The sequence below is a fragment of the Amblyomma mixtum genome, chromosome 9 (genome assembly GCF_055824585.1).
Source record: "Amblyomma mixtum isolate Tamu chromosome 9, ASM5582458v1, whole genome shotgun sequence".
NCBI classification, from domain to species: Eukaryota; Metazoa; Arthropoda; class Arachnida; order Ixodida; family Ixodidae; genus Amblyomma; species Amblyomma mixtum.
Window position 1 is genome coordinate 109,437,154 of NC_143020.1, and position 26,496 is coordinate 109,463,649.

At 47.3% G+C, this 26,496-nt stretch overlaps 4 protein-coding genes across 6 annotated transcripts in view; 2 read left to right on the forward strand and 2 right to left on the reverse strand.

The window, feature by feature from the left end:
• Window positions 1-5,893, reverse strand: part of LOC149330674 (uncharacterized) — a 75,291-nt gene extending 69,398 nt beyond the window's left edge. For all 3 annotated transcript variants that reach the window (XM_089561308.1, XM_089561307.1, XM_089561305.1), the window contains exon 1: window positions 5,590-5,893. The gene's annotated coding sequence lies outside the window, so the exon portion shown is untranslated. The remainder of the gene's footprint in view (window positions 1-5,589) is intronic.
• Window positions 661-1,902, reverse strand: LOC149330677 (dnaJ homolog subfamily B member 1-like). Its single transcript, XM_089559473.1, has one exon. The coding sequence runs from the start codon at window positions 1,900-1,902 to the stop codon at window positions 661-663; it is 1,242 nt and encodes a 413-aa protein (XP_089415599.1).
• A 4,332-nt stretch (window positions 5,894-10,225) lies between the features above and the next one.
• LOC149330678 (uncharacterized) lies at window positions 10,226-13,565 on the forward strand. Its single transcript, XM_089559923.1, has 3 exons — window positions 10,226-10,440; window positions 12,059-12,942; window positions 13,467-13,565. The coding sequence occupies exons 1-2, from the start codon at window positions 10,435-10,437 to the stop codon at window positions 12,938-12,940; spliced, it is 888 nt and encodes a 295-aa protein (XP_089416049.1). The 5' UTR covers window positions 10,226-10,434; the 3' UTR covers window positions 12,941-12,942; window positions 13,467-13,565.
• A 6,652-nt stretch (window positions 13,566-20,217) lies between these two features.
• Window positions 20,218-23,803, forward strand: LOC149330679 (uncharacterized). Its single transcript, XM_089559925.1, has 3 exons — window positions 20,218-20,283; window positions 22,276-23,150; window positions 23,759-23,803. Exons 1-2 carry the CDS (start codon window positions 20,278-20,280, stop codon window positions 23,146-23,148), a joined length of 879 nt encoding a protein of 292 aa, XP_089416051.1. The 5' UTR covers window positions 20,218-20,277; the 3' UTR covers window positions 23,149-23,150; window positions 23,759-23,803.
• The last annotated feature ends 2,693 nt before the right edge of the window (window positions 23,804-26,496 follow it).

Here is a 26,496-nt window from a genome sequence, read left to right on the forward strand (position 1 = left end):
ATAACGACCGTGATAAGACATCTTTCTGTGCGTGCATAATACCGTTAGTCCCAAAATAATCTTCTGTATCATTTCTCGTTTTCCCAACAACGCCTTCTCCACGACCTCTCCTTGCTTAATTTTTTCGTCAGCTTTTTAGCTCTAGTCTAATCGTACGCGTTGAACAGCTTGCGGTCACTGCATTTCACTCTGCCCGATAGCTCTGCTTACTTGACACCTTTAGCTTCGTGCGAAACATTATTCCGAATTATTTTTCCATGTTCTTCTTCAAGTTACAGGAAAAATAAATACCGATTTGCATATTTTCTTCACAGTCATTAAGAGCATTGGGAACATGCAAATGCAGGCAATAGATGCTAAAATACTCCAGAAAATCATACAAAAAGGAAAGTCATTGACAATCTAGTGACGAGGTACGGAAGTGAACTTTACTCAAGGGCGGCAGGCACGGAACTGGTCGTTTTTTTTTCCTCGAAAAAAAAAAAGAAAATGTCCTCTCCTCTTGGCAAGCCCTCCGGCTAAGGAGATAAGCAGCGTCTTCGTTTCTTTGAGCGTCGCAAAAAAAAAAGATAATCCCGTTTCCAATGCACTCTCTTCATTGAGTCATGTCAGTCCATACGCAAGGATCCCGCAACATCTGCAGCCTCTCTTGGTGTTTAGTTATACGGGCGGAGAGAGCACCTGGAATGTGACGACGAGATCGCCACGCTTCTTGGAGTATCCACGGTAAGGCAAGCCCTGACCCTCGATGCGTCTCACTGTTCCAGACCTCACAGGTCCTTTCAAGGGCAGTGAGATCTTACTCGCCGTCAAGGTAGGTACGTCAATCGTAGAGCTCCATCGAGCCTGCCATGGTGTTAGATAAGCAGTGTACTTTATGTCTGCTCCGTCCCTCTTGAACAGGGGGTGCTCCTTTACGCTAATCACGAAGGCAATAGCCGGAGGCGAGCTCGTTGACGTCCTTTCTCCTGGGCATTGGAAGACAAGCCTGGTACCGGAAGGCACTCCAGGCTTTACGTTGAGCCGGACGACTTTCTCATCGCGCCTTACGCTGTGGCCGTCCGGTGCCTCGATGTTCCAAGCGATCTTAACCTTCTTCGAGCAGCCGTGGAAGACTTCCTCCAGGGTCACGAAAATTTCCCGCTCGACCACGGACCCCTGCTGCTCGCGTTGGTTGGAATTGCCAGTTGCAGAGGACCTTGCTGACTGGCGAGAGTAGGCACTCTCCGATGAGCCGCTTGCAGCGTGGCCAGACGATGGCGCCGTTGTACGCGTCTGGGAACCGCTAGGCGCACTGCCGAAGGAGCTGCCGGAGTGGTAGAACATTGTGGAGCCACTGCCAAAACGAAAGGTCGCCTGAAACGTTCCACAGTTGAAGCCAAAGGTGTGCTGAAAGCTCTCGCCGGCTCGGAACGTATGCTTAAAGGCTCCACCAGGACCGAATGTCTGCTCAAAGGTACCTCCAGGACCGAACGTCTGCTGGAATTTGCTGCCCGGCCCAAAAGCCTGTTGGAAAGTGCCGCCGGAACCGAACGTTTGCTGGTAGGCGCTGCCAGGATCGCTTCGTCGACGGAAGTTGGTGAAGAACTCATCAGACCTCCTTTGGTGGTCACCGCTGAAGTGGTGACTGAAGGAGAATGTCTCCGGTCTGAAGTGAGTGCCGCTGCCGGACGGAAATCCGCTTCGGTAGCCCTCGCCGCCTGATCTGTAGTAGGCCTCGCGCTTTTTCCGCTCAGTCAAGGCACCGTAGGCCTCGTTTATCTCCTTGAATTTGTCCTCCGCGTCCGGAGCCTTGTTCTTGTCGGGGTGGTACTTGAGCGCCAGCCTCCGGAAGGCCCTCTTGATGTCCTCGTCGCCCGCGCTCCTGTCTACTCCGAGCACTTGGTAGTAGTCCTTGACCATGTTCCGCTTGCCTTCGCCGGGCTCGGAGGGACTAGAGGTGGGCGGGCAGCGTGAAGAAGCGACGCCTCTTCTTCTGCGCCGCACGCGGGTTTAACCACGAGCAGCAGGCTGGCTTCCTCTTCTTTCCCATGAAATGACGTTTGATATCAGAATTATTCGAAGAATACATTCAAAACATACGATTCTGCTCATACTCCTTTGTCATTTCACCATCCCTATTTTCTTTTTTTATTTTGGCGAAGTAAATTTACATGATAAGAACGGTACACTGGGGCTAGTTGGTAGGAATTCATACTGAAAACTGCGCAAAAAACGTTTTCTGCCTTCTCTGCTTTCTGTGTCTTCGTTTTTTGCGCAGTTTTCAGTATAAATTTACATCCAGGAGGGAAAAAGTACAGTCTTTGTCAAAAGTATACAACCCAAGATGTCTGCTGCTGAGCCTTGCAGTGCGGATCGTCTTGCATACTCAGGGACCCTAATGTCAAGAAGCGGGAGGAACTTAATTCCTCGTCCCTCCCAAGGTTAGGACTGTCAAATGTGGTCAAGAGCATCGCTACACGGCTTGGAAACAAACCCCTTGGACTGTATATTTTTGACAAAGACTGTACAGTCGGTAGCTATATTCGAACACACAAATTTAACAGGACAAAAAAGTTGCACAATGATGTTCTCAGATTCCTGCATTTCGAATCCGGTGCTGCAAAACCCGGAATGAAATATAAGAAAATATAAATCACACAACGAATTATTAGGTATATGCAATAGGTGGCAGGCGAGTAACTAACGATTGTTGGAGTAGGTGCTAGCTAATAACAGTTGAGCAATGGCTAATAATTCTTACAGTGGCTGCCCTGTTAATGCTCTCTCTTTTTTGTGACAGCCTCGTGCTGCTGTGCACACTGTTCATTCCTAGAAAGTTTTCCACATGTGGGAGAGAGAGAAGACTCTAAAGAAAGCAGAGATTATACGTATCATGTAAAAAATTAAGGGCTTTTCTATTGATTACTTAACGAACGGAAAGCGTTAGCATATAGGTTCTCAGTTAGGTCTGCGTTGTCATTCCGATGTCTTTCAAGCGATTAAATTTTGTATGCCTCGCCACCACTATTTTATGTAGGCACACACACAAAGAACCACTTCAGAGAGACAACAATATGCCGCCTCCCTTTCCGTGAGCTCCTGGCAGCATGTATACCCCACCGCAGCATATATACTATCGTTTCCCGCCATGAACCTCTTGAAAGCAGATTTTCCCGCCAATCTGACATGACGGCACCTTTATTTGGTTCATTGAGGTTTAACGTCCCATAGCAACTCAGGCTATGAGGGACACCGTAGTGAAGGGCTCCGAAAATTTGGACCACCTGGGGTTTACTCGCCGCGGTGGCTCAGTGGTTAAGGCGCCCGTCTACCGAGCCGGAGTACCCGGGTTCTTACCCGACCGCGGCGGCCGCGTTTCGATGGAGGCGGAACGGAAAGGCGCCCGTGTGCTGTGCGATGTCAGTGCACGTTAAAGGTCCCCGGGTGGTCGAAATTATTCCGGAGACCTCCACTAGTCTCCACTACAGACTTTCTCTTTCTTTCACTCCCACCTTCCTCCCTTCCCTTACCGCGCAGTTCAGGTGTCCACCGAGGTATGTGAGACAGATAGTGCGCCATTTCCTTTCCTCAAAAACCAATTTACAAATTTACCTGGGGTTCTTTAACGTGCCCTGACATCGCAGACTTCGCCTCCATCGAAATTCGACCGCCGCGGTCGGGATAGGACCCGCGTCTTTCGGGTCAGCAGCCGAATGCTGTAACCAGCAATCTAGTAACGTTGGTAACCACTGAGTCATCGCGGCGGCCCTGATGCCACCTTTCCACGCCATAACCGGTTGAAACCAGATTTTTCAGCCCTTTTCACATCACACCAACCTTTCGCACCAAAGCTGGAAATCCATCCACCGTATGCGAAATTAATCGATGTCAAGTGGGCCTACTGCCATATTTGCGGGGTTGGCCAACCACCCAATATTGGAGGTAGCCAAGTGTCAGATTTTGGAGGCGGGCCAACTGCTATATTCTGAGGTGGACCAATTGCCAAATTATAGAGGTGGGCCAGCTGCCAAATTTTGACAGCTGGGCGAAACGCAAAATTTTGGAGATGATTCAACTGTCAAATTTAGAAGGTGGGCCAACTGCCGAGATTTTTGGAGCAGTGCCAACACCAAAATTTTGGTGGTTGGGCCAAGTACCACATTTTGCGTGTAGGCCTAGTAAATGCTTTGGAGTTAAGCGCACTCCAAAACATTGGAGTTCCTTCAGATTTTCAAATTTGACGGTGCTCTCTGCTAACAGCCAAATTTTGGGAGTCCTTCGGAACTTAATGATGCTCTATGATTGACTCCTGTGGGTTCACGCGACCTGTATATGTCAACTTCCAAATGACCAGTAAGGGAGCTACATTGCAGAGAAACCGGGTGGTTTTTGCAAGACGATATGGCCCTCCTCCTCCTTCCGCATCCTCACTTGATTCGCAGAAGTGGCTCAAGTTCTTACCAGAGAACCGCATCGCTAGAGCTATAAAATTTGCGATTGGGGACGTGCTCTGCCTAGATTAGCCCGCTGCAAGAATGCAGGCGTGGTACAGAATGTTTTGATCTCATCCATACACAAGTTCATCACGGCTTGAGATAGGTGGTGGTGGTGAAAAACATTTACTGCCTACTAAATTTTTACTGAGAGGTGATTGGGGTGGGTAGGGCCCTATTAGCCCTTTACCCCCACAATACTAGATGGAGCCCCTATTCCGGAGCCCCATTGGCCAGCAACGCCGCCGGCGTCCTTTGAACCTAGGCCTTTTGGGTCTTTAGGTCTTGACAGCCGAGCAGGGACGCCTCCTAGTCCTCTCTGGTGGGGTTGGGGGGGATAGATGGGTTTGATTGACACGGTGCGTAGGCCTGCACCACCTTCATCTTGTACCACTTATTAAGCCTAATTACGATAGCTGTCACTCCCTCGTTAGGTCTATTGGTATATTGGGGTTTAACGTCCCAAAGCAACTCAGGCTATGAGAGACGCCGTAGTTGAGGTCTCCGGAATAATTTCGACCACCTGGGGATATTTAACGTGCACTGACATCGCACAATACACGGGCTTCTGGAATTTCGCCTTCATAGAAATTCAGCCGCCGCGGCCGGGATCGAACCCGCGTCTTTCGTGTCAGCAGCCGAGCGCCGTAACGACTGAGCCACCGCGGAGGGGTTACTTAAACTAACGAGTAAAGAAAATAACAAGCCGGATTGACTCCCTCGTTAGTAATGTAGAACTCCTCTATGTTGCAACCTATATCCTGATTGACGAGGAATCCGTTCTCGTCTTCCCGCTAATCCACGATGGCTCAGTACATGCCCGCCCTTACTGTATACACCTAAACTGTCCTTGTAACCTCACTAAGCCTATACGACATCCTATTTAGAACCCGCTAGTTCCTCGAACAGCACCGCTAGGCTAGCCTTACGGGATAAGGTTGTAGCGTTAAACGTTGCCAGGCTCAGTTTTCAATGGCGGACTGTCCGGGAGCAATGGCGGAAGGAAGGTTGTCGCTAACGAAACATTTATGCACCGTTTTCGTTACGTCACCTGCAAGCGCCCACGCGGCAGCAACGATGACACATCGCGTACTGGTCTAGTCAAAATTCTCACCTGTTCTCGGCGACTGGGCACAAGCATCCGCTTAAATGTCCTTTACCTTCCCAAAGGTGCCATGCGTTGATGGCGAGAAAACTGCACGGGCCTGCCGACTGGCTGCAGCTGAGCCAGCACCGCTGCCACGTGCAGACAGAAGAGAATCGAAAGATATGATAGCAAGAGAGAGAAAGAAAAGACGCGCGTCGCAGTAACCGCGTCCGCCGAAGCGGACGCTGGTTGTAACAGTCACCCCTAAGCCCCCGTTGCGTTTGCACAAGAGTATTAGAATTTTCTGCACGCGATCAGCCGACCGCGCACAAAAACTCTCAGATGGGAAGGAACGCGGAAATTGAAAATTATTTTTGGTTTTGAGGTAAAGAAATGACGCAGTAAATGTCTCGGATATCTCGGTGGACACCCGAACCGCGCCCGTCAGGGAAGGGATAAAGGAGGGACTGAAAGGAGAAAGAGGTGTCTGAGAAATAATTTCGACCACCCGGGCATTTTTCGCATCCATCGAAATACGGCATCCGTGTCATCCATTAATTCTTGTTGACGCGTTGTCTTGCGTCCGAGCACGCGTTAGTAGCCTCTTGGAACGCGGACATCAAGCACGTGCGAGGAGGCTACTAACGCGTTCTCGGACGCAAGTCAACGCATCGCCAAGACTTAATGAATGACGCGGCAGCCGCATTTCGAAGGAAGCGAAAGATCCCGTGTGGTCGAAATTATTCCGGAGACCTCCACTACGGCACCTCTTCCGTCCTTTCTTCTGTCACTCCCACTCTTTTCTCTTCCCTTTCGGCGCGGTTCGGGTGTGCACCGAGATATGGGAGACAGATACTGCGCCATTTCCTTTCCAGAAAACCAATTCTCAGTTTTCACGATACCCAGGTGGGCGAAATTATGCCGTAGTGGAGGCCTCCGGATAATTTCGACCACCTGGGTATCTTGAAAACTGAAAATTGGTTTTCGGGAAAGGAAACGGCACAATATCTGTCTCCCATATCTCGGTACCCTCATCCCACAATTTACTCGCACATTTACCCAGACATGTACACGGGCACATGTAAATTCTGCCCTCAGCTAGCCAACCTCACGCATATGATGTGGGGTTGCTCAAATATTCCCAAGCGACAAAGCAACATTGAAAATATGGAGCAGTGGGAGGCACTGATGCGCAGCTCAGATCCAGCCGTTCAAGTGGCGGCATGCAAGTGGGCTGCGGAGGCCGCCGGGGCTCAAGGGCTCCCGTCTGCCTGACCCCATCACCCTTCCCTTTTAAATTTGCGCGCAAATAAAGTCTTAAACAACAACAACAGCCACTACGGCACCTCTTTCTCTCTTTCTTCTTTCACTCCCTCTTTTATCCCTTCCTTTACATTGCGGTAGGCGTCCACATGGATGTGACACAGATACTGCACCATTTCCTTTCCTCAAAAACCAATCTCCACAATTTTCAGCGTTACGTACACGCTCCGGGCATCAGATAAAGAATAAAAAAAAGATAAACAGTACTGCCTGTAATTCCCCTCGCGCGCAAGAAAAGAAGGAATTATTGCTGAAGCGAAAAGGTAAGTAAATAAGCGCTGAGTAATCTTTTTTCACAGCCGATACCATGGCCCAGTTTCATCTTTGCCGCTTTTACAACACCTCGAGTGTACTACGTCATCGCGAAATAATAGATCAAAAGCTGGACGTTGGGCTTGTATGTACGGGCCCGAGCCCGGCCCGGGACCGCAACTTCAAGCGAGCCGAGGCTCGGCGTAGCAAGCAGCCCGAACCCGTGCAGTGCTTTAAAACTAGGCCAGCCGCTTTCAAAAGCTGTTTTATTCCCTAGTAAAGCACCGTCATGATGACAAATGCTTCCTGGAATTATGATTTTGCTCATTACCTAAAACAATCACATTTCCGCTGTTGCTTTGTGTCTAGCTACGACGGAAGTGCGTTGACGACAAAGTTGCTTGTATGCCGTGAGTGAGAGCTATTACGGACTTAAACTACCCCATACCTGACGCGCCTCCGAGACCACAGACCCTGAATTCAGCCGCAGGCCTGACGTAATGTGGCGAAGCGGCCAATAAATAGTGCGCGGCGAACCGCGCAGAAGCAAGACGGCTCCAAAGCGAACCGTCTCGTAGATATACCCACAGTATCAGTGGTATAGACTGACGCCATGCGCGTAGAGGTTAAGCGTGACGGCGGACGTGTTTAGTGCTCCTCAGGGCTGTATGAAGCGCTCGTGTGGCGTTGCAGCTAAACCCGCATCTAGGCGTAACCAATAGGCTGCATAGACACCGCCTGTAGTATTGTTTCATTGAAGTTCTTTTTTCTTCGTAACGTCACTGTGTGAGCTCGCAACATTGCCTCTACATTAGCTTTGTACGTGAGAACACGAAATAGCTTCGGCGTCCCGGTAACCTGCAGCGACGCGGATGGTTATCTTATCCCGCACAAAATTCTTCGCATAATTATCGCCGTTAAAAGTATGGCAGAACACATAACTCTCGCGTTGCGGATGTGAAATGCGCCTACGGCGAACAACACTAACCGAGGTCAAATTGAGGAATCCAGTTCACCGTACTTAGCACAGCGACGCGAGAAATGCAAAGTAGCAGGAATTCGATCTCGATTTCCGACGACGTCTTTTGTGGAGCAAAAGAAAAAAAAAATCGCAGGGCCTACGCATAATTCTCACGATGTGTGGACGGACGCCGCACAGTTATCAAGAAAGACGTTCTAGAAGTGGTCTCACGCAGAACAAGGTCACGCAGACAAAGACCAGAGCTCAGCAGAAGAAAAGCAAATAAGCGAAGAACAAGTGCCAGAAGGGGAAATCCTCGTTCTCACGACAAATTCCAAACCGTGCCCACGCGGCCTCTAGGAGTCACGTGCGTACGTGAGCCTCCCCGGCCTTGACTGATTACAGGACGCCGTAGGTCGGTCGCGTCCGGACGCCCGAGCAACGGACGGACGAAGTACGCTATCCGCGATTTCCTGGCTAGCGGGGAAGAACCTCGCGCATCCAGTGCCGCAAGAAGAGGATGCCGCGGAGCTGTGTGCGCTGCGCTCAGGGGTTTACCGGGCAGGGGAGTGAAATTTTACAATATGTATCGCTTTTTTTTTTCGCTGCATCCGGAACAATCGAGGCGTTCAAGTAGGTGTGTCTATTTTTAGACCGAAAGCTCTACTTCTCGACGAAAGCTGCAAAAGGCGGCCCGTCGCTGAAGCCTTGACCTTTACATTGAAAAAAATAATAATGAAATAAATACTGCCGCGAATGGGATTCGAACCCGCGTCTGTGCGAACAGATGAGAGTCGCTGGCCACTGCTTTTTTTTTCTTTCATGGTATTTATTTACATGGTTTTGTATAAAAAGCCTATATATACATATGTGTGTGTATATACACACACACGAAAACAGCTATTTACAGAGCACCTAAGTAGGCGCTACTGCTCGAGAGTATTATGCTGTCGCCGCAGTATGCAATCTCCCTTACCGTTTGTAGCGGAATGGAGGGAGAGGATGGACTAAGAATGAACAAAAATGAATAAAGAAGCGATTGCGAATGTTAATACGATAAGAGTCGAATCAAAATCAGGATTGAAATAGAATAGAACTGGAACAGAATCAGAATTGGAATAGGTTGACAAGGGAAAGAAAAATGGTATCCCATTTCCTCCGCATCCATTGAACAGATTCTTCAATTTTCTTTTTTTTTCTAAACGCAGGAAGGTTGCATCAGTGACGCAGTATATTCAAACAGCTTTTATACGCCTCCTTCCACAGTGAAGTTAATAATGATACAAGCTTGCTATTACATTAGTACGTCAGCCCTAATATAATATGAGGTGACAAATTTGGCTCATGACATTAAAAGAGCGGTCATACGAGAAGACTTGCCGGAGCGCCCGCTTTATGCACGCAGCAGTAAATATATCTAAGTACGAGCACTAAGCACATTACGTGGTTCCCGGCCGAATTATGCTGCAGATTTGGCGAGTTTATCAAAGCAAAATTTTCTGTCAGATTCGCTTGCGTTTATTGTTCCTGTAGAATGCACTTAATTGCGGCGAGCCGCGAGAGGTCGCAGTTACAGTGATGAGAACGTGCAATGATGATAACTGATGAAATTATCAGAGCGGAGTAATCACCTAATGCCCCAGAACGCGCATGTTCGCCGCTAATGTAATGCAAGCGAAAATTAAGTACTTCCAAATTCCTTTTGACAGTCGCAACGTTGTACATTGTGCAGAGACGAATTACAATTTCCTGAGTTTAATTCATCTTCTCATTATCAAGGTTCAAAATGCGTAAGCTTCATGAAATTCCTTCCGGAAAAATGCGAAAGTGAAACCTTGAAGAGTACCCCTTGATACACTCTGCGTTGAGAAAGATGGGTAAAGCGGATGTGCATTATAACGTACGCTGGGTCTCAGAAGTCTCAAGAGAAGTTACGTCTCAGAAGCCTACAGCGGTTTCCGGCGTTGAAGGGGAGAACCGCTGAGCGGCGTTACGCGGAAGTGACGAGATTTTCAGAGAACGTGTGGACATTGAAAGTCCCGGACTCCGAGATCAGTACTTCTATATCTCTAGTTTTGATTCTGGGGGTGCGTTCCGGTGACAGGTAAGTTATAAAGACAACCAACTCGCCGAATGGCGTCCAAGCGTCACTTCCTGAGTGCCCGCGTTCTTTTGCTTCTCACTAACGACGCTATGGCGCCCTTCTCAAGTCCCCTATAAGAAGCGAGCTACTGCTGTCTTGGGAGTCAGTCCCTTCCGAAGACCGCTCTGCCCAGCCAAGGAACCGAGAGTCTGAGATACAGGCAATACTTCGGAAGGCACGCATTCACTCTACAATGAAGGTGAGAGCATCCTTAACAAGGCGTCATTGTTCAGTGGATTACTATGCTAAACTACTTTGTTGCTTGAAGTAGCAAAAAATTGACCGTAATGCGCTATCAGGTATTGTTACGTCATCGGTCATACTGCCGGCCAAGCAAACAATCTTCATTTCAATTCTCCACGGAGAATCGCAAAAAAACTAGATAAGGCTCGAGTTGCATTCCGTCGCGAAACATTAGTAATTTCTGTGTATCCCGCCACAAAAAGCGCATTTTTATGTACAAAGCTTAGCATTTGCATCCCGTGCTTTACTAAGATTCCTTTGAAAAGTAGATGAAAAATTTCCAACTTAGGCTTCCTCAGTATGGCACAAAGAAATGTAAAGTCCAAAGCTTGACGTCACATTAGACATTAATTCAGTAACAACTTAATGAAATTGAGAATGGAGCAACCATGTTTTAAGCCTAGCGCACGACGGCCGTTTCTCATGTTTAAGACCCCATTAAATAACTTGGATCTCGTTTTTTTTAAACACTTCTGTTAAAAGATAGCGGAGAAAGCGCAACACATCAACACAACTAGCAGAGAGCCATGTTTTCCGTAGTAGCCATGGTTTAAAACAATGAAAGTTAATCAAATCTCGGTACTGGTGCTGTTCCATTCTAGATGAGCTTCGGCGCAGATTCTTTACTTTTGAGCAACAGATCATTAGGTATTTATTCGTATGCACAATCGATCAAAGAGCGCAATACGCAAAGTGATGAAGCCGGACTACAGGCGCTTCTCAAAAATTTTATTCTAAAAACTAATTAGCGACTAAAGCCTACAGAGAAATTTTGAAGCAAATAATTGTTTGAAGCCGCATACAGCGCGCCCTAGCATCTGAGCACTTCTTACTGCTTCCGCTAAGAAGGGAGGTTTTGCCGGTGAAAGTTTATATCTTGCTCGATATGCAGGGAACGTGGGCGAGACAGTCTCCAAGCGTTCGTAAATAGCGAAGCTAATATTACCGTAACCTTCTTGGCCTCAAGGTGTTTGTTTACTTGAAGGTCATTTAGTTTTGACGCTACCTTAATTCATCTGTCGGCCCAACCATACAACAATCAAACTCCTAGAATATGCGTGCCCCTTGGCAAGCAAGAAAGGTTGCTGTTATTTTTGTTAGAAACCCGCTATTTTTACGCTTACGGACTAAAGGACACAGGCTCGGAGGCCTGATTAAATGACCACAAAACTGTTTATGTCGTCAAACTACGAACGCGGGCGAATTTAAATTCCTCTTTCGCAAATTCTATTGCGAAAGCAACTCTTCATCACGTACACTTGTTCGACACGATATTTGGTGCTAAAGTGCCTTACAAGTAGGCTTGGTATACCAATAGTTTTCTTGTCTAAAGAGCCAACTGCCTTGACCGAAAACTTCCGTATGCGGGAACAGTCGCAATTCCCTGCTGCACTCGATATATCCAATGTCCCTAGGAGGCATCCAGGACGCCGGATCAGCTGGCCTTGCGTGCGAGAGTTTTCCTTTTTGCACCATTCCCGAAGACCTATTTGTGACAAAAAGTCAAGCCTTCTATTGCTGCAGTGCTAATCAAGGCGCCATCGAACAATCCTTACATCTCGCATTCTTCGCAGTTCTTCGCAGCTGCTGCTGTCTGCGCCCTTGTAGCGTGCAGCGTCTTCGCTGAAGATGCCGCCAAGAAGGACAAGGACGTCGAAGGTCGTGGAGGCATCCTCGGCGCTGGTCTCGGAGTTGGTGGCTACGGTGCCGGAGTAGGGCCCGGTCTTGTTGGTGCTGGTCTTGGAGGCGCTGGGCTAGGAGGCGCTGGCCTCGGAGCTGCTGGACTCGGCGGTGGACTCGGACTGGTTAACGGTGCTGGCTATGGTGGAGCTGGTCTCGCCGGCCCTGGAGTGGTTGGCACTGGACTTGTTGGAGGAGGCGGCCTCGGATATGGTGGTCTTGGCAGTGGTGGCCTTGGATACGGTCGTCTGGGATATGGCGGTCTTGGATTTGGCGGTGCCGGGTATGGTGGTCTCGGCTATGGCGGTCTTAGATACGGTCGTATCGGTTATGGGGGTCTCGGAGGCGGTCTCGGATACGGAGGCGGTCTTGGATACGGGGGCGGTCTTGGATACGGGGGCGGTCTTGGATACGGGGGCGGTCTTGGATACGGAGGCGGACTCGGAGGATATGGCGGCGGCTACCAGTCCGGCTACGGATCTTCGGCCGGTGGTCACCAGGGAGGGTACCAGGGCGGCGCTTCAGGGCTCAGCCAGGGATCTGCAGGCTTCGCCGGTGGTGCCGCTGCCAAGAACGTGAACGCCTACAACAACAACCAGGGCTACAGCCACACCTCTGGCTTCTCGGCCAGCGACAGCAAGACCTTCGGCACCGGCCTCAAGCAGGGTTCAGCTGGCTTCGGAGGCGGTGCTGGTGGATTCCAGGGTGGCTTCGGCAAGTCGGCCTATGGAGGTGCTGGCGGAGCTGGATACGGTGGAGTCGGTTACCTCGGCTAGAGGTAAGCACCCATTGTGTTGCTTGGCTGTTTAAAGTCATTGTGATATAATGGGAATGCTGGACGAGGAGTGGTAACAAGTACAGAAACGCTCACTTTGCTGAAATAGTGCCTTTCTAAGAGGCCGTGAGAAAATTCCTTATTTTAAAATGCTTTGGCTTGAATTGCAAGACATAAAGGCATCGTGATTCACGCCATGCTTATATTCAAAGCGCATGCACCATATCAGGGACCCTGGCTTCATGCAGAGGGAGGAGTTAAGTAGGCGAATGTGTGGCTGCTATTGAAAATGAAAAACAGCAAACGCAAAATTTTGCAGCCAATGGTGCAATGTATTTTTCTTAATGAATACAATTTAAAACTGAAGATACCCAATATATTCAAGCCCGTACACTGCGCAGTTATCTACATCCGTTATATCCGTACATGAACTTAAGAAAACAGTATTTCCGAGACCATTATATACCTTTGACCCACTTGTCATAGAAAATAACCATGAATTTTTTTTTCTTTTTTTTTCTTTGCAGAGCCTTGACAGCTGTCCCTTGGGGCGCTCTTGTTTTCAGGCAACTCCCAGAAGGCACCTAGGAGAACAGTTCAATAAAATGTGTTTTCCAAAACTACAACTCGAAATGTCCTGTATGAAGAAATGTATAGGCTGTTAACTGCGCATATAAACATGTGACGAACGTTCACCGCAGCAGCTTACTGAATCAAGAAAATCACACTGGACAGTTGTCGACAGCGAGAACTGTCGTTATATTTTTTTACCCCATAACTGCCTTGGATAAACATTCTCCTAAAGTTGTTACTTTGCACACGCCACCTTTCTCATGCCAGCCTCAGCGTTCTGTCGTGATGTTTACACAAGCGAGATGTAACGCACAAAAAAAAAAGTACTTTCAGCAGTACACTGGAAACAACTCTATCCATTAAAAAAAAAAATAAAAGTCATTCCTCTCTGTATTTTAGAGCATGATCTGTGCACGAAAACAAAAGGTGGGATTTTTATTGAGAAAATTGTTTTTGAACACTCTGCCAGAACTTCATTCAAAATTGTGACGTCTACACCGAAACTGACTCCGTGATCATAGTTTTAAGTGAATGGCAGTGTAACCTAGCCTCAGGGATCCGATGCGGCAAACTGTGCCGGTGTACCGCAGTTTATCTGCTAACTCGGTCAAAAGTGGCGACATCTATATTTGATTTTTAGCCGTCCGCAGCGTAAAAAAAAGCTTAGTTTTCAGTGAAAGCAGAACCTTTGTTTTTGGAATGTGGGAATGTATCAATAAAGACCAACTTTAATTTGTCCTTAGTTCTATAGAACTAAGCAAAAGGTAACGACAGCACTAAATATATTTAGTGCTGTCCTTACCTTTTGCTTCATGTTTCAAGACACTTCCCGTCCTTACGGTGTACTTCCCTTGCTACAGGAAGTGTACATTCACAGTTTCACGCACGCTTTTGTTCTCCAAGCGAAGGACCGACAATTTCTTAGGCAACACATATACCTCTTTCGATGAAATCGTAGTTACTGCCGGCCAGACGTGGTTGGTTGCGACGACCAACCACGTCTGCCTGGCCTGCCTGAGCTGCCTTGCGCATTTAGTAGTGAACCTTATGTACTCCTGATATCAGATGTTTTATCAACGGTAGTATAATGTGCCCCGAGTTGGAACATGCAATATTTAACCGCCGCGGTGGCTCAATGGTTATGGCGCTCGACTGCTAAACCCAAAGGGGGGGGGGGGGGGGGGGTCAGATCCCGGCCACGGCGGTCGCTTTTCGATGGAGGCTGATGCTAGATGCCCGTGTAATATGCGATGTCGGTGCACTTTAAAGAACCCCAGGTGGTCTCGAAATCCGCAGCCTTCAATTACGGCGTTCCTCATAGCTTGAGTCACTATGAGACGTTAAATCCCCAAAACCCTAAACCAGACATCGAACCTCTCTCGAAAAGATGACCTAATGTCAGCTTCACACATTTAAAATGTCGGCAATATTTTTATAAAGTCAGGATGTTAACAATATTTCATTTCATAGTCACCTAGCTTAGTGCGTTGAATCCTGGGGCTATACCGATCAGTCATACCTGGAACCATCATCTAAAAATCTCGGACCATTTTTTAGAAACCAAAAACGAGCAGTTAGTTTAATCTCATGTGCCAGTAACGTTAGTTATCACTCTCATAGGTCGCCTACTTTTTAATCTTGACATATTTCCTCTCCATCTATAAACTCAATATAAATCTCTCCTTGTGGTGAACCGTTAGATTCGCAGAAACTTTCAAATGCATTGATCTGACTTTGTATATTCACAGTGCAGATTCCGCCGCGCATTGAGAAGAAACCATCTAACCTCGATTAGCAGGAATATTTACGAAAAAAACATTTCTTTACGTAAAAACTCCAACTTGGGGCGAAGTCCGACTTGAAACAACGCACAATACTGATTTATCTGCCTTACTGAAGGCGTACTATTATAGTAGGTTGTGAAATGGTGACACTACTTTGAGAATGTTCTACATGCTTACGCTGTCTATTATTTACATCTTCTGACCAATATGTGATGGATCTCAACTAAGCGCCTTAACAAAGGATCCATATTTTGCTACATATTGCGTTTGCATTTGTTTTGGTTGGTTTATTGGTTTATTTTAGTCAACGTCCCAAAGTAACTCAGGCTATGAGGGGCGCCGTAGTGAAGGGCTCCGGAAATTCCGACCCCCTGGGGTTCTTTAACGTGCACTGACATCGCACAGCACACGGGCCTCTAGAAATTCACCTCCATCGAAATTCGACCGCCGCGGCCGGGATCGAACCCGCGTCTTTCAGGTCGGCAGCCGAACGCCGTAACCACTGAGCCACCGCGGCGGGACGTTTGCGTTCGTTTGGACTGAATGAATAAATGAAGTGAAGCACATTGCGGTTTCATTTTTTCATTCTCTTTCTCTCTATTTACCTAGTTTCCAGGGCACGGCCCAATGTCAGCATGTTTTTCTAAACACAGGAGTGCCGCACAGGTCCCTGACTGCATTAAAGTAGCTTTTACAAGTCGACGTTATTTTCAAGAATACAAAACAATACTCCAAGCTGCCGCATTACATCAGTTCGTCACAATGCATTCGCCCATCAGCAGTAATGTAGTGTTTTTTTACAAAACTCAGCCGATGACATCGAAAAATCGGTCATATGGGAAGACTCCTCGCAGCGCCCGTTTTCTGTACACTTCTTGTAATTACACCTAAGTACCGCACAGAATGTATACCCTGTGATTACCTGCTGCATGTAGGCAGCACTATTAGCAAGTTTATCAAAAGAACGCATGCTGTCGGATTTGCGCTGAAAATACCCCTGTAGAATGCGTTTGATTCAGGCGATCAGAGGGGTCATAATTATAATGATGACGAAGTGCAATGATGATAACTGATGAGATTATTATAGCGGTCTTTCAGTAATTGCGTAAGGGTTCTGAAAGCGCGCGTTCGCAGCGGCTAATTTGTAAGGTATGCAGACACCAAATAGAAGTTACTTGCTGTCATGCATTTCTTCTTTTCATAATCGGGGTTCAAGATGTGGAAACTCTATGAAATTCGTGCTAAAGAGTTGCGAAGAAGATATTTTGATGAGTAACCCTTAACACCGGGTGTTTCTCCTAAGTTGTTGACCAATTCTTAAAAATTGGCTTTCTTAGAGGAGCGCTTTCTTCGACATAACGTTGTCAGAGGTGTAGCGCATCAGAATACAGCCAAGACGTGGTAACTAGTAGGCTGGTTACATAATGATAAATACTTCACATTTCAACTATTACTGTTAGTCTCCTTATTTATGAAGGGGCGTGTAGCCCACCGCAAGTAATACTCCTATTAGTATCTAGAATTTCCAGGTGGTCGAAATTTCCGGAGCCCTTCACTACGGCATCCCTCATAGCCCGAGTTGCTTTGGGACGTTAAACCCCAATAAACCAAACCCACCAAACCGAAAACGAAGTTCCCCGCGTCTAACAAATCTTGCCTACATCGCGCCAAAATACATGTGCTTTCGAAATGCTTTCAGGCAAAGCTACCTCTCCTATGCACGTAATTCGTCGAAATAGCCAAAATTTGTTTGGCCTCAACGCCGAGGGTACATCGTTTTCAAAATTCTAAAAACTGATATGGATATTACTTGCGGTGTGCTACAAGCCTTTCAATAAAATAAGGAGACTAACGGTAATAGTCAAAAAGTCATCATCATCATCAGCCTGACTACACCCACTGCAGGGCAAAGGCCTCTCCCATGTCTCTCCAATTAACCCTGTCATTTGCCAGATGCGGCCACCGTATCCACACAATGACAAAGCCATCCTCACCCTTGATCTGAAAGGGGCTTTCGACAATGTTAAACACGGAAGCATCCTGGCCAACTTGAGTTCTACCGATTGTGGGGCTAGGGCCTACGCGTATGTAAGATATTTCTTGACTAATCGCCAGGCCTTTCTTCGGATTGAGGGCGAGGAATACGGCCCTTACATGGTGGGAACACGGGGTACCCCTCAGGGAGCGGTGTTATCACCGCTCCTGTTAAACATAGCTATGATGCGCCTCCCAAGCCAACTGGCTCGGGTGGAAGGCATTCAACACGCGTTATATGCAGATGACATTACAATTTGGACCACTGAGGGGAGCCTCGGGGACATGGAGGCCCGCCTTCAGCAGGCCGCTTCCATAGTCGATGCGTATGCTATTGACTGTGGGCTCCAATGTGCTCCAGCGAAATCAGAGCTTCTGCATGTCAGAGCGAACCCAAAGGATAGGACAGCAATTCACATCTCTCTGTCAGGAGGTCCTATTAGAGAGGTGGAGGAGCTCCGTATTCTGGGCCTTTTCATTCACCACAGACTCAGACCGGACTCCATCATTGTGAAACTCAAGAGAGTAGGCGAACAGGTAGGACGCATGATCCGCCGCGTTTCCAACAAGCGGGGCGGTCTGCGGGGCAGGGACGCGCTTCGGCTCGTCTATGCCTTCGTGACTAGCCGGATCCTCTACGCCGTGCCATATCTCCGCACTACTAAGCAAGACGAGGCTCGAATAGACGCCGTCATCCGCAAGGCAACTAAGCGAGCCCTGGATCTCCCGGTGGCTACCTCTAATGCCAAACTCAAGGCATTGGGGGTGCTAAACTCCTACCAGGAGCTGCGGGAGGCCCACCTCGTGAACCAATACACGCGGCTCATGCAGACGGCCCCTGGGCGCCGCCTGCTAAACCGCTTACACATCCAACACGACTGCACTCTAAAGGAGGCGGAGCATATCCCAGTACTGTGGCGCCATATGCTCTGGGTCTCCCCGCTCCCTCGTAACATGGACACCGACATGCACGAAAACAGGCGACAAGCGCGGGCTCGGGCTCTTGAGAGACAACACGGCTCCCGACCCGGTGTATATTATGTAGACGTAGCAGGGCCATCGCCCACGGGATTTTACACGGCCGCTGTCGTTCACCAGGAAATGCACGTTGATGGACTCTCTTTTCGAGCCCCGAATTCAATGCGAGCCGAGGAAGTAGCGATAGCGCTTGCTGCCGCCCACGCCAATTCGAGAATCATCATTACGGACTCCCGAAAAGCATGTTATCATTACTTGGCAGGGGAGAACTCCCCCTTAGCTGCTTGTATTCTAAGACGGACTGCAACTGATCCAACACCCAAAAGAATCATTTGGGCTCCTGGCCACCAGGGCTTACGAGGTAATGAGGCCGCTGACGCGGCTGCCCGAGCGCTTATTCACCGGGCTCCTCATCCCAGCTCTTCTGGCTCGGAGACTAACCAGCCGCTGCTGCGATTCAGGGAAATTATAACGCATTATAGCGACATCCACCGTCTTTTCCCGGGCCCTGCAAAGGGGCTGAGTAAGACGGAGGAGCGAACTTTAAGGCTCCTGTAGACAGGTACTCTACTCTGTCCTGCAATATTAAAGCATTACGATCAAAACACGGATGGGCGATGCCCGCACTGTGGGGAGACCTGTGATATCTTCCACGTGGTGTGGGCATGTACTCAAAATCCCCACCTCCCCCCTTCCCCTACCCCTTCTAGAGAGGCATTGGGAGGCTGCCCTCCTCAACTGCTCCTCGCTTGAGTCCCAAAGGGCTCTGGTGAAACGGGCGAGAGACGGGGCATTGTCATGCGGTGTCCCGGACTAGGGACGCCGACCATGTAGCGGGGCCACTCTGTGGCTCCCAAACTCTATTTCAACAATTAAATGTTTTCACCACCACCGCAAATTTCTTAATCTCATCCGCCCACCAAACTTTCTGCCGTCCCCTGCTACGTTTACTTTCTCCTGGAATCCACTCCGTTACCTTTAAGGACCAGCGGTTATCTTGCCTTCGCATTACATGCCCGGCCCAAGCCCATTTCTTCCTCTTGATTTCAAAAAATCAAAAAGTGAACTGTTCAATATTAGTTAAGCAGCCTACTAGTTAGCACGACTTGGCTGCATTTTATTCAATTTCGATGTATTTCCTACTTCTCGTATACAAAATTTAAAAACACTTTTTTGACCCATAGCCAACGGCTAGTTCGTTTCCAGATACAGAATACGTAAAGACAAATTCAAAACGGCGAAGTTATGCAGAACAGTGTTAAGATTCAATCAACACTGAAATCAAAACAGTCTAAATAACACCGGTATGCAGCACTCAGCCACACACAACGATAACATTGAAACACCCAATGAGAACTTTCGGACATCGAGTATAACCTATTACGGTACATAGAAGATACATAATTCTGATGCCCTACACCGCTGACGTTGCTATGCTAAAAAAAGCGCGTTTCTAACTAAAAGAGTATATATTTAAAGAATTGCAGAAAATGTTAGGTGAAACCCCTGGCACATTCTGCATTCCGCAAGATGGGTAAAACGGATGTGCATTATAATGCAGGCTGGGTCTCAAGAGGTAACAGCGGCTTCCGCCGTTGAAGGGGAGACCCGCTGAGCGGCGTAGCGCGGAAGTGGCGCGGAAGTAGCGCGGAAGTGGCGCGGAAGTGGCGCGATCCCGGACTCCGAGATCAGTACTTCAGTTCTCTTGTCTTGATTCTGCCGGTGCATTCCAGTCAAAGGTAACTTATAACGACCGCAACTATTCACCGAATGGCGTCGATACGTCACTTCCTGCGTCCACGCATTCTTTCGCTTCTCGCTAACGACGCTATGACGTGCCCTTGAAGTTGGCTATAAGAAGCGAGCTACTGCTGGCATGGGATTCAGTCCCCTTCGAAGACCGAGCCAAGGTACCGAGAATCTGAGCTACAGGCAAGACGCACTTCGGAAGGCACGCACTAACTCAACAATGAAGGTGAGACCATGTTTAACTAGACACAGGGTGTAGACTTAAAGTGTTCAATGGGTTACTGTTCTAAAGTACTTTTATCCTTGAAGATGCCAACAACTGACCATCATGTGATATCAGTTATCGATGACATGAACAGAAACCCTTATATTTTGAAAAGCGGTCGTAATACTGCCGGCTAAGCGAGGAATTTTAATTCCGATTAGGCACAGAGAATCGCAGAAAATAAGACTAAGTTGAGGCGGCATGCTATGGTGAAACGTTGCATTACCTGTGCATCCTGGCATAAAGACCAAATGGCTGCATACTTAGCCTAGCTTATACGTCACGTTTTTTTTTACTAACATTGTTTCATACTCAACAATTCTTGACAGAAGCATTTTTTAGGGGGAAACCGCATATGAACGCAATTTTTTTATTTGATATATTGATTGTTCACTATTACAGTCAATATACCCGTAGATCGTCCGACGGTAGTGTTGAATTTTTTTTTCTGTTAATGTTTTTGTGCTATCGCCAAAAGCCTTCCACATTGGCTTTCTATGGCAGTCTTAACTTTTCGTTGTGATCAGCGGAAACACTTTAAAAGAAATATTTTGCTACATGTCAGAAGAATGGACAATTACTTTCAATATTCCCATATCAGTGTCTTAAAATTTTCTATTTCCAAAATTTATGTCCGAGAATGCGGGGCAAGTGAAAACTAATTGTAAAACTTCTTTCCAGTTTACGCGCCCTGAATACCGCAGAAAAAAATGTATTTAAGACAAAACCATGCCATCACATTAAACATGGAGGCAGTAACAACATCATGCAGTTCTAGAAAGGATCAGTCATTGAGTTTTAAAGTCTGTGATGGCTGTTGCTCAAGCTTAAGACCCATGAAATAAACTAGCACGTATTCTTTTCATCTCTGCGAAACGATATCAGGCAAAGCGCAACGCAGCAGTGCTGAACTAGCAGATAACCCAGTTTTCTGCAATAGATGTGCCTAAAAACAATGACAATTAATCATACATCTGTACTGGTACTGTTCCGCTAACCATTAGTTTCAGCACAGATTCCTTTGTTTTGTTGAATAGAATGTTAGGCATTCCTTCGTATCCGTAATCGATCAGTGAGTTCAATATACTAAGCAATGAAGCTTATTCAGGCGCTTCTCTGCAATTTTATTCTAAAAATATATAGAGATTAAAGCACACAAATTCGAAACAAGTAAATATTTGCTGCAGCATGAAGCGCTCCTTGCTTCTGAGCAATCACAACTGCCTCCGCCGAGAGGAGAGGATTCATCGGCGAAATTTATATATTCCTCGATATACAGGGCACCTCGGTGAGCCAGTTTGCATCTCAACTGTGATACTCATATTACCGTAACCTCCTCCTTCTGAAGGCTTTTCTTTTCTGGTGGGTAGCTTATTTTTCAGACTACACCTGTTTATCTCTAGCCCTAAATATACAAGAACCGAACTAATATAAGATGTGTACGCATTTCACTCGCCTAGATTCGGCAAGCGAAACCTTGTAAGACACCAGCTACTTTCAGGCATACGAAAAAAGGACCCAGGTTGACAGGTCAGCTTAAATGTCCATAAAACGTTACTTGGTAAAATTGCGAAAACACAAGTAGGTAAATTTCCCCTTTTGTATATTATATTTCGAAAGCAAGTGCTAATCAAGCAACCACCCTAAACCACACTTCGCGCTCATCTGCCTTACTAGCGGGCTTGGTATACAGATACTTCTCTTTTTTTCTCTAAAGAGTCAACTGCCGTGAGCAAAAAGTTCCGTATGCGTGAACAGACACAAAGCCATCCTATACTCAGCATATCCATAGCCCCTAAGAGGCGTCCAGTCAGCCGGATAACCTGGCCTAGCATGCGAATTTTTTTCACACCATTCCCGAAGGTATATTTGTGACAAAAGGTCAAGCGTTCCACAGATCAAGTGCTCACCAAGGGGCCGTCGAACATTCCTTGTATCTCGCTTTCTTCGCAGTTCTTCGCAGCTGCTGCTGTCTGCGCCCTTGTGGCGTGCAGCGTATTCGCTGAAGATGCCGCCAAGAAGGAGAAGGACGTCGAAGGTCGTGGGGGCATCCTTGGCGCTGGTCTCGGAGTCGGCGGATACGGCGCCGGAGTAGGGCCCGGTCTTGTTGGACCTGGTCTTGGAGGCGCTGGGCTGGGAGGCGCTGGGCTGGGAGGCGCTGGGCTAGGAGGCGCTGGGCTAGGAGGCGCTGGTCTCGGAGCTGCTGGCCTTGGCAGTGGACTCGGAGTGGTTGGCGGTGCTGGCTATGGCGGAGCTGGTCTCGCCGGCTCTGGAGTGGTTGGCACTGGACTTGTTGGAGGAGGCGGCCTCGGATATGGTGGTCTTGGTAGTGGTGGCCTTGGATACGGTCGTCTGGGATATGGCGGTCTTGGATTTGGCGGTGCCGGGTATGGTGGTCTCGGCTATGGCGGTCTTAGATACGGTCGTATCGGTTATGGGGGTCTCGGAGGTGGTCTCGGATACGGAGGCGGTCTTGGGTACGGTGGCGGCCTCGGAGGATACGGCGGCGGCTACCAGTCCGGCTACGGATCTTCGGCCAGAGGTCTCCAGGGAGGCTACCAGGGCGGTGCTTCAGGGCTCAGCCAAGGGTCTGCAGGCTTCGCCGGTGGTGCAGCCAACAAGAACGTGAATGCCTACAACAACAACCAGGGCTACAGCCACACCTCTGGCTTCTCGGCCAGCGACAGCAAGAGCTTCGGCTCTGGTCAAAAGCTGGGCTCGGCTGGCTTCGGAAGCGGTGCCGGCGGATACCAGGGTGGCTTCGGCAAGTCGGCCTTTGGAGGTGCTGGCGGAGCTGGCTACGGTGGAGTCGGTTACCTCGGCTAAAGGTATGCACACATTGCATTGCTCGCGTCTTTAGAGTCACTGTCATTTAATGGACTTGCCGGACAATGAGTGGTAGTCAGCAGAGACACACTCACTTTGCAGAAGTAGTGCCTTTTTAAGAGGCTCAGTTGAGACGCCTTAGTTTAGAATGCCAGAAAGGCAACAAGGGGAAGAAAATCTCAGGGGGCTCTCCAATATTTCAACAAGAGGACTAATCTTGGTCTGGGCTAGAATGCTTCGCTCGAAATGCAGGACTAGACGGCATTGTGATTCACTCCATAGTATTCAAAACAGATGTACCATGTGAGGTGCCTTGGCCTCATTGCAGGAAGTTAAGTAAGCTAATGACTTACTGGTATTGAATTTAACATGTAGAATAGGCAAGCGCAAAATGTTTTGATCCAGGGGTACCAAAGTATTTTTCTTCGGAATGCAATTTAAGACTGAGGATGAACAAAATATTGACGCCTGTACAACATGCATGCATTTGGATACGTTATATCTGTATTTAACCTTCAGAAACAGGCATTTCTTGGACCATCATATACCTTTGAGCCACTCGTCACAAGAAGTAATCGTGTAAACTTATTTTACTTTTTTACCTTTTCAGAGCCTTTCCAGCTGTCCGTTGGGCTGCTCTTGTTTCCTGGCAACTCCCAGAAGGCATCTAGGAGAACGGTTAAATAAAGCGTGTTTTTCAAAACTAAAGTTATCAGCATCCTCAAATGACATCCACACAGTAGTATTCTTTAAACATGCAATAGCCTACCCGTGAAGAAATCTTAGGCTGTTAAGTGCGCATATAAACATGTGATGCACGCTCACCACAGCAGCTTACTGCATTAAAGAAACCGTAATGCTGGTTGAACAGCGCAAACACACACCGACCAAGAAAGAGACAAGACACACAAACCAGTGCTGGTTTGTGTTGAACCACCATTATGAATCAACACCAACTATATCCCAATCTGCAGTTAGTTAAAAAAAAAAACCACACTGGCCAGTTGTTGCAGACGTGGGTTGTCGTTAAATTCTTTTGCAACAAAATTTGCTCTCATAAATATTCTTTGAAATTTGCCCACATTAACACTGCAATCCTTTTCAAGTCACCATTAACGATCTCTCGTGATCTTTTAGACCATCAAGGATGACAGGTACGAAAAAGTACTTTGAGCGAGACACTAAAACAACTGAATCCAGTGCTGCTTTTTTTATGAGTTATCAGTGACTCTTTCAAGGCATGATGATGTTTGTCTGGCTAAACGTGTGTCGCGCAAGTAACGAATCGGGCGCGTTGCCTAAACATATCCTTCCAGCTTCATTGCCTTAGAAATGAGCAAGTGTCAGTGTGCAGCACGACAGAATGAACACGGAGTAGTGAAAACACCTCCTTGTTATGCGCTACGTGTTAGGGGGTGGTGGGGGTGAAAACTATTATTGGCAATTACGGTGGGCTGGGGTTAACAGAGTTCTTTGGCCTGGGCGGCAGCCCGGGAACGGCTCCTGACCTTCTTCTCCTTGACCACCGTTTCCATCTGCGTAGCAAGTCCTCCCATTTTTCTTTTGTTAGTGTTCTTTTGGGAGCGTCACGTTAGAGACCTGACGTTTCTCATCTTCAACAAGTACTTTCAAAATCTCCTCTCTTGAACGTTCGTCACGTTTCCTTTACCATAACGACAGCATTATTGAAAAAAAAACACCTATCGAAGGTATAAAAACAATACTAAAAAAATTTGCAGTTAACAAACTTTGTCCGAATAGGAGCAGTAACTAATGTACCCTACAGAAAAGACCTCTTTAATTATTGTTAAGTTCGCTTCCCTGTTTTGAGCACTACCCTAATGGTGACCTGCCAGGCCGTAACTAAGATGCGGATAAAATGTCGAGTACATATAAGCAAGCAAAAGATGACACAATGTTCCCCGTGCCAGCGGATGCAGCGCTCAAAGCCAAGCAACGACACAGCCCACAGTTACATAACAATGACTTCGTACATATCTGTGAACTTGTGTTTGTGTATCACTCACAAGTCGATAGCAGCTTCATAGGAGACAAGTTCACATTGGTGTTGTAACTTTATTTCTATCGTAAAAGGAAAAAAGATCCTATTCTGATCCCGTCTTGCTTTTTACTGCAGGTGAGCCAAAATGTGAAAATACCTGTCAACAAAGCTTTCAAAATATAAAGTGCAGCATATGCAGCTTTCTTGGACAGAAATTTTAAATATTGAAAAAGTGTAAGGTACTGTTATTGAAATATTGAAGGTAATGGTCTACTCTTCCGATGTGTTGCAAGATCTTTCTTTTAAGCTTTTTCCATCGTTGGATCGCGCAGTAAAAACTGCCGCAGAAAATCTATGGGAAACGCTTTTGACAATAGCAAAAACGTTAATAAATAAAAAGAACGCAAGACTCTCCACGAATGATCTGCGGATACATTCATTTTTATAGTCAAATCTTGCAATATGTGACGGTCATTGAAAAATTGGAAAATTTAGACTTTTTCTTATTTAAAAGGAAAAAAAAAACAGATGTATTGTAAGATTTCAGTATAAAAGTGGATGTAATAATTTTTGTTTGGATGCAATAAACAAGAAAACGTCTAGATTTCTCAATAGGCGTCACCATTCGTAAAAGAAATTGCGAAATGAAAGGGTTAAACTGTTATAGAGCCTGCCATGGTGGTGTAGGGCTTGTAGCTTTCTGCTGCTTCAGGACGCGGGTTCGGACCCAAGCCGCGACAGCCGCATTTCGATGGAGGCGTAATGCAACGACACCACTGGGCTATGCTAAGTTTGCGCTTATTGAGCGACAACATAGAAGCCTCGTTAGAGCGAAATGACCGCAGTCGTCACACCTGGCAGGTGACCGCACCTGCCACCTGACACACCTTCCATCCATCCTTCTTTCTCCCCGGCCCCTCTATCCCCTCTCCCCTCCCGCTGCACCATCTCTCTCCCATTGCAGGGGAGAGGATGTAGCTGCTTGACTAAGCACGGTCACTTATATCCTTTGAAAATGACTGAGACTGAGGGTGCGAAAACTAATTAAAGGAGCCATCAGAATAGAATGAGATTTAGAAGAGAATTAAGAGTGGCACTGCATTCAAAGTGGAATATAATTTCGGCTATAATAGATTTTCGAGGGAAAGAAAAACGCTATCGCAGTTCCTTCGCATCAACCCAATTGGTCGCTCCGGAATTATGTTGCAGAAGGTCAGGTGGTGAGGAAACTTTCAACTGTGCCGTCCAGCATTACTCAGGTGACGCTTTGGAATGTTAAACCTGTTAAATAGCAAAGCCATCATGTTAAATAGCAAACCCATCAGACATAGGTGTATGTGTATATA

Bases quoted from the DNA above. Each gene is read 5' to 3' on its own strand.
- LOC149330677 (XM_089559473.1), bottom strand. From the start codon at position 1,902: ATGGTCAAGGACTACTACCAAGTGCTCGGAGTAGACAGGAGCGCGGGC.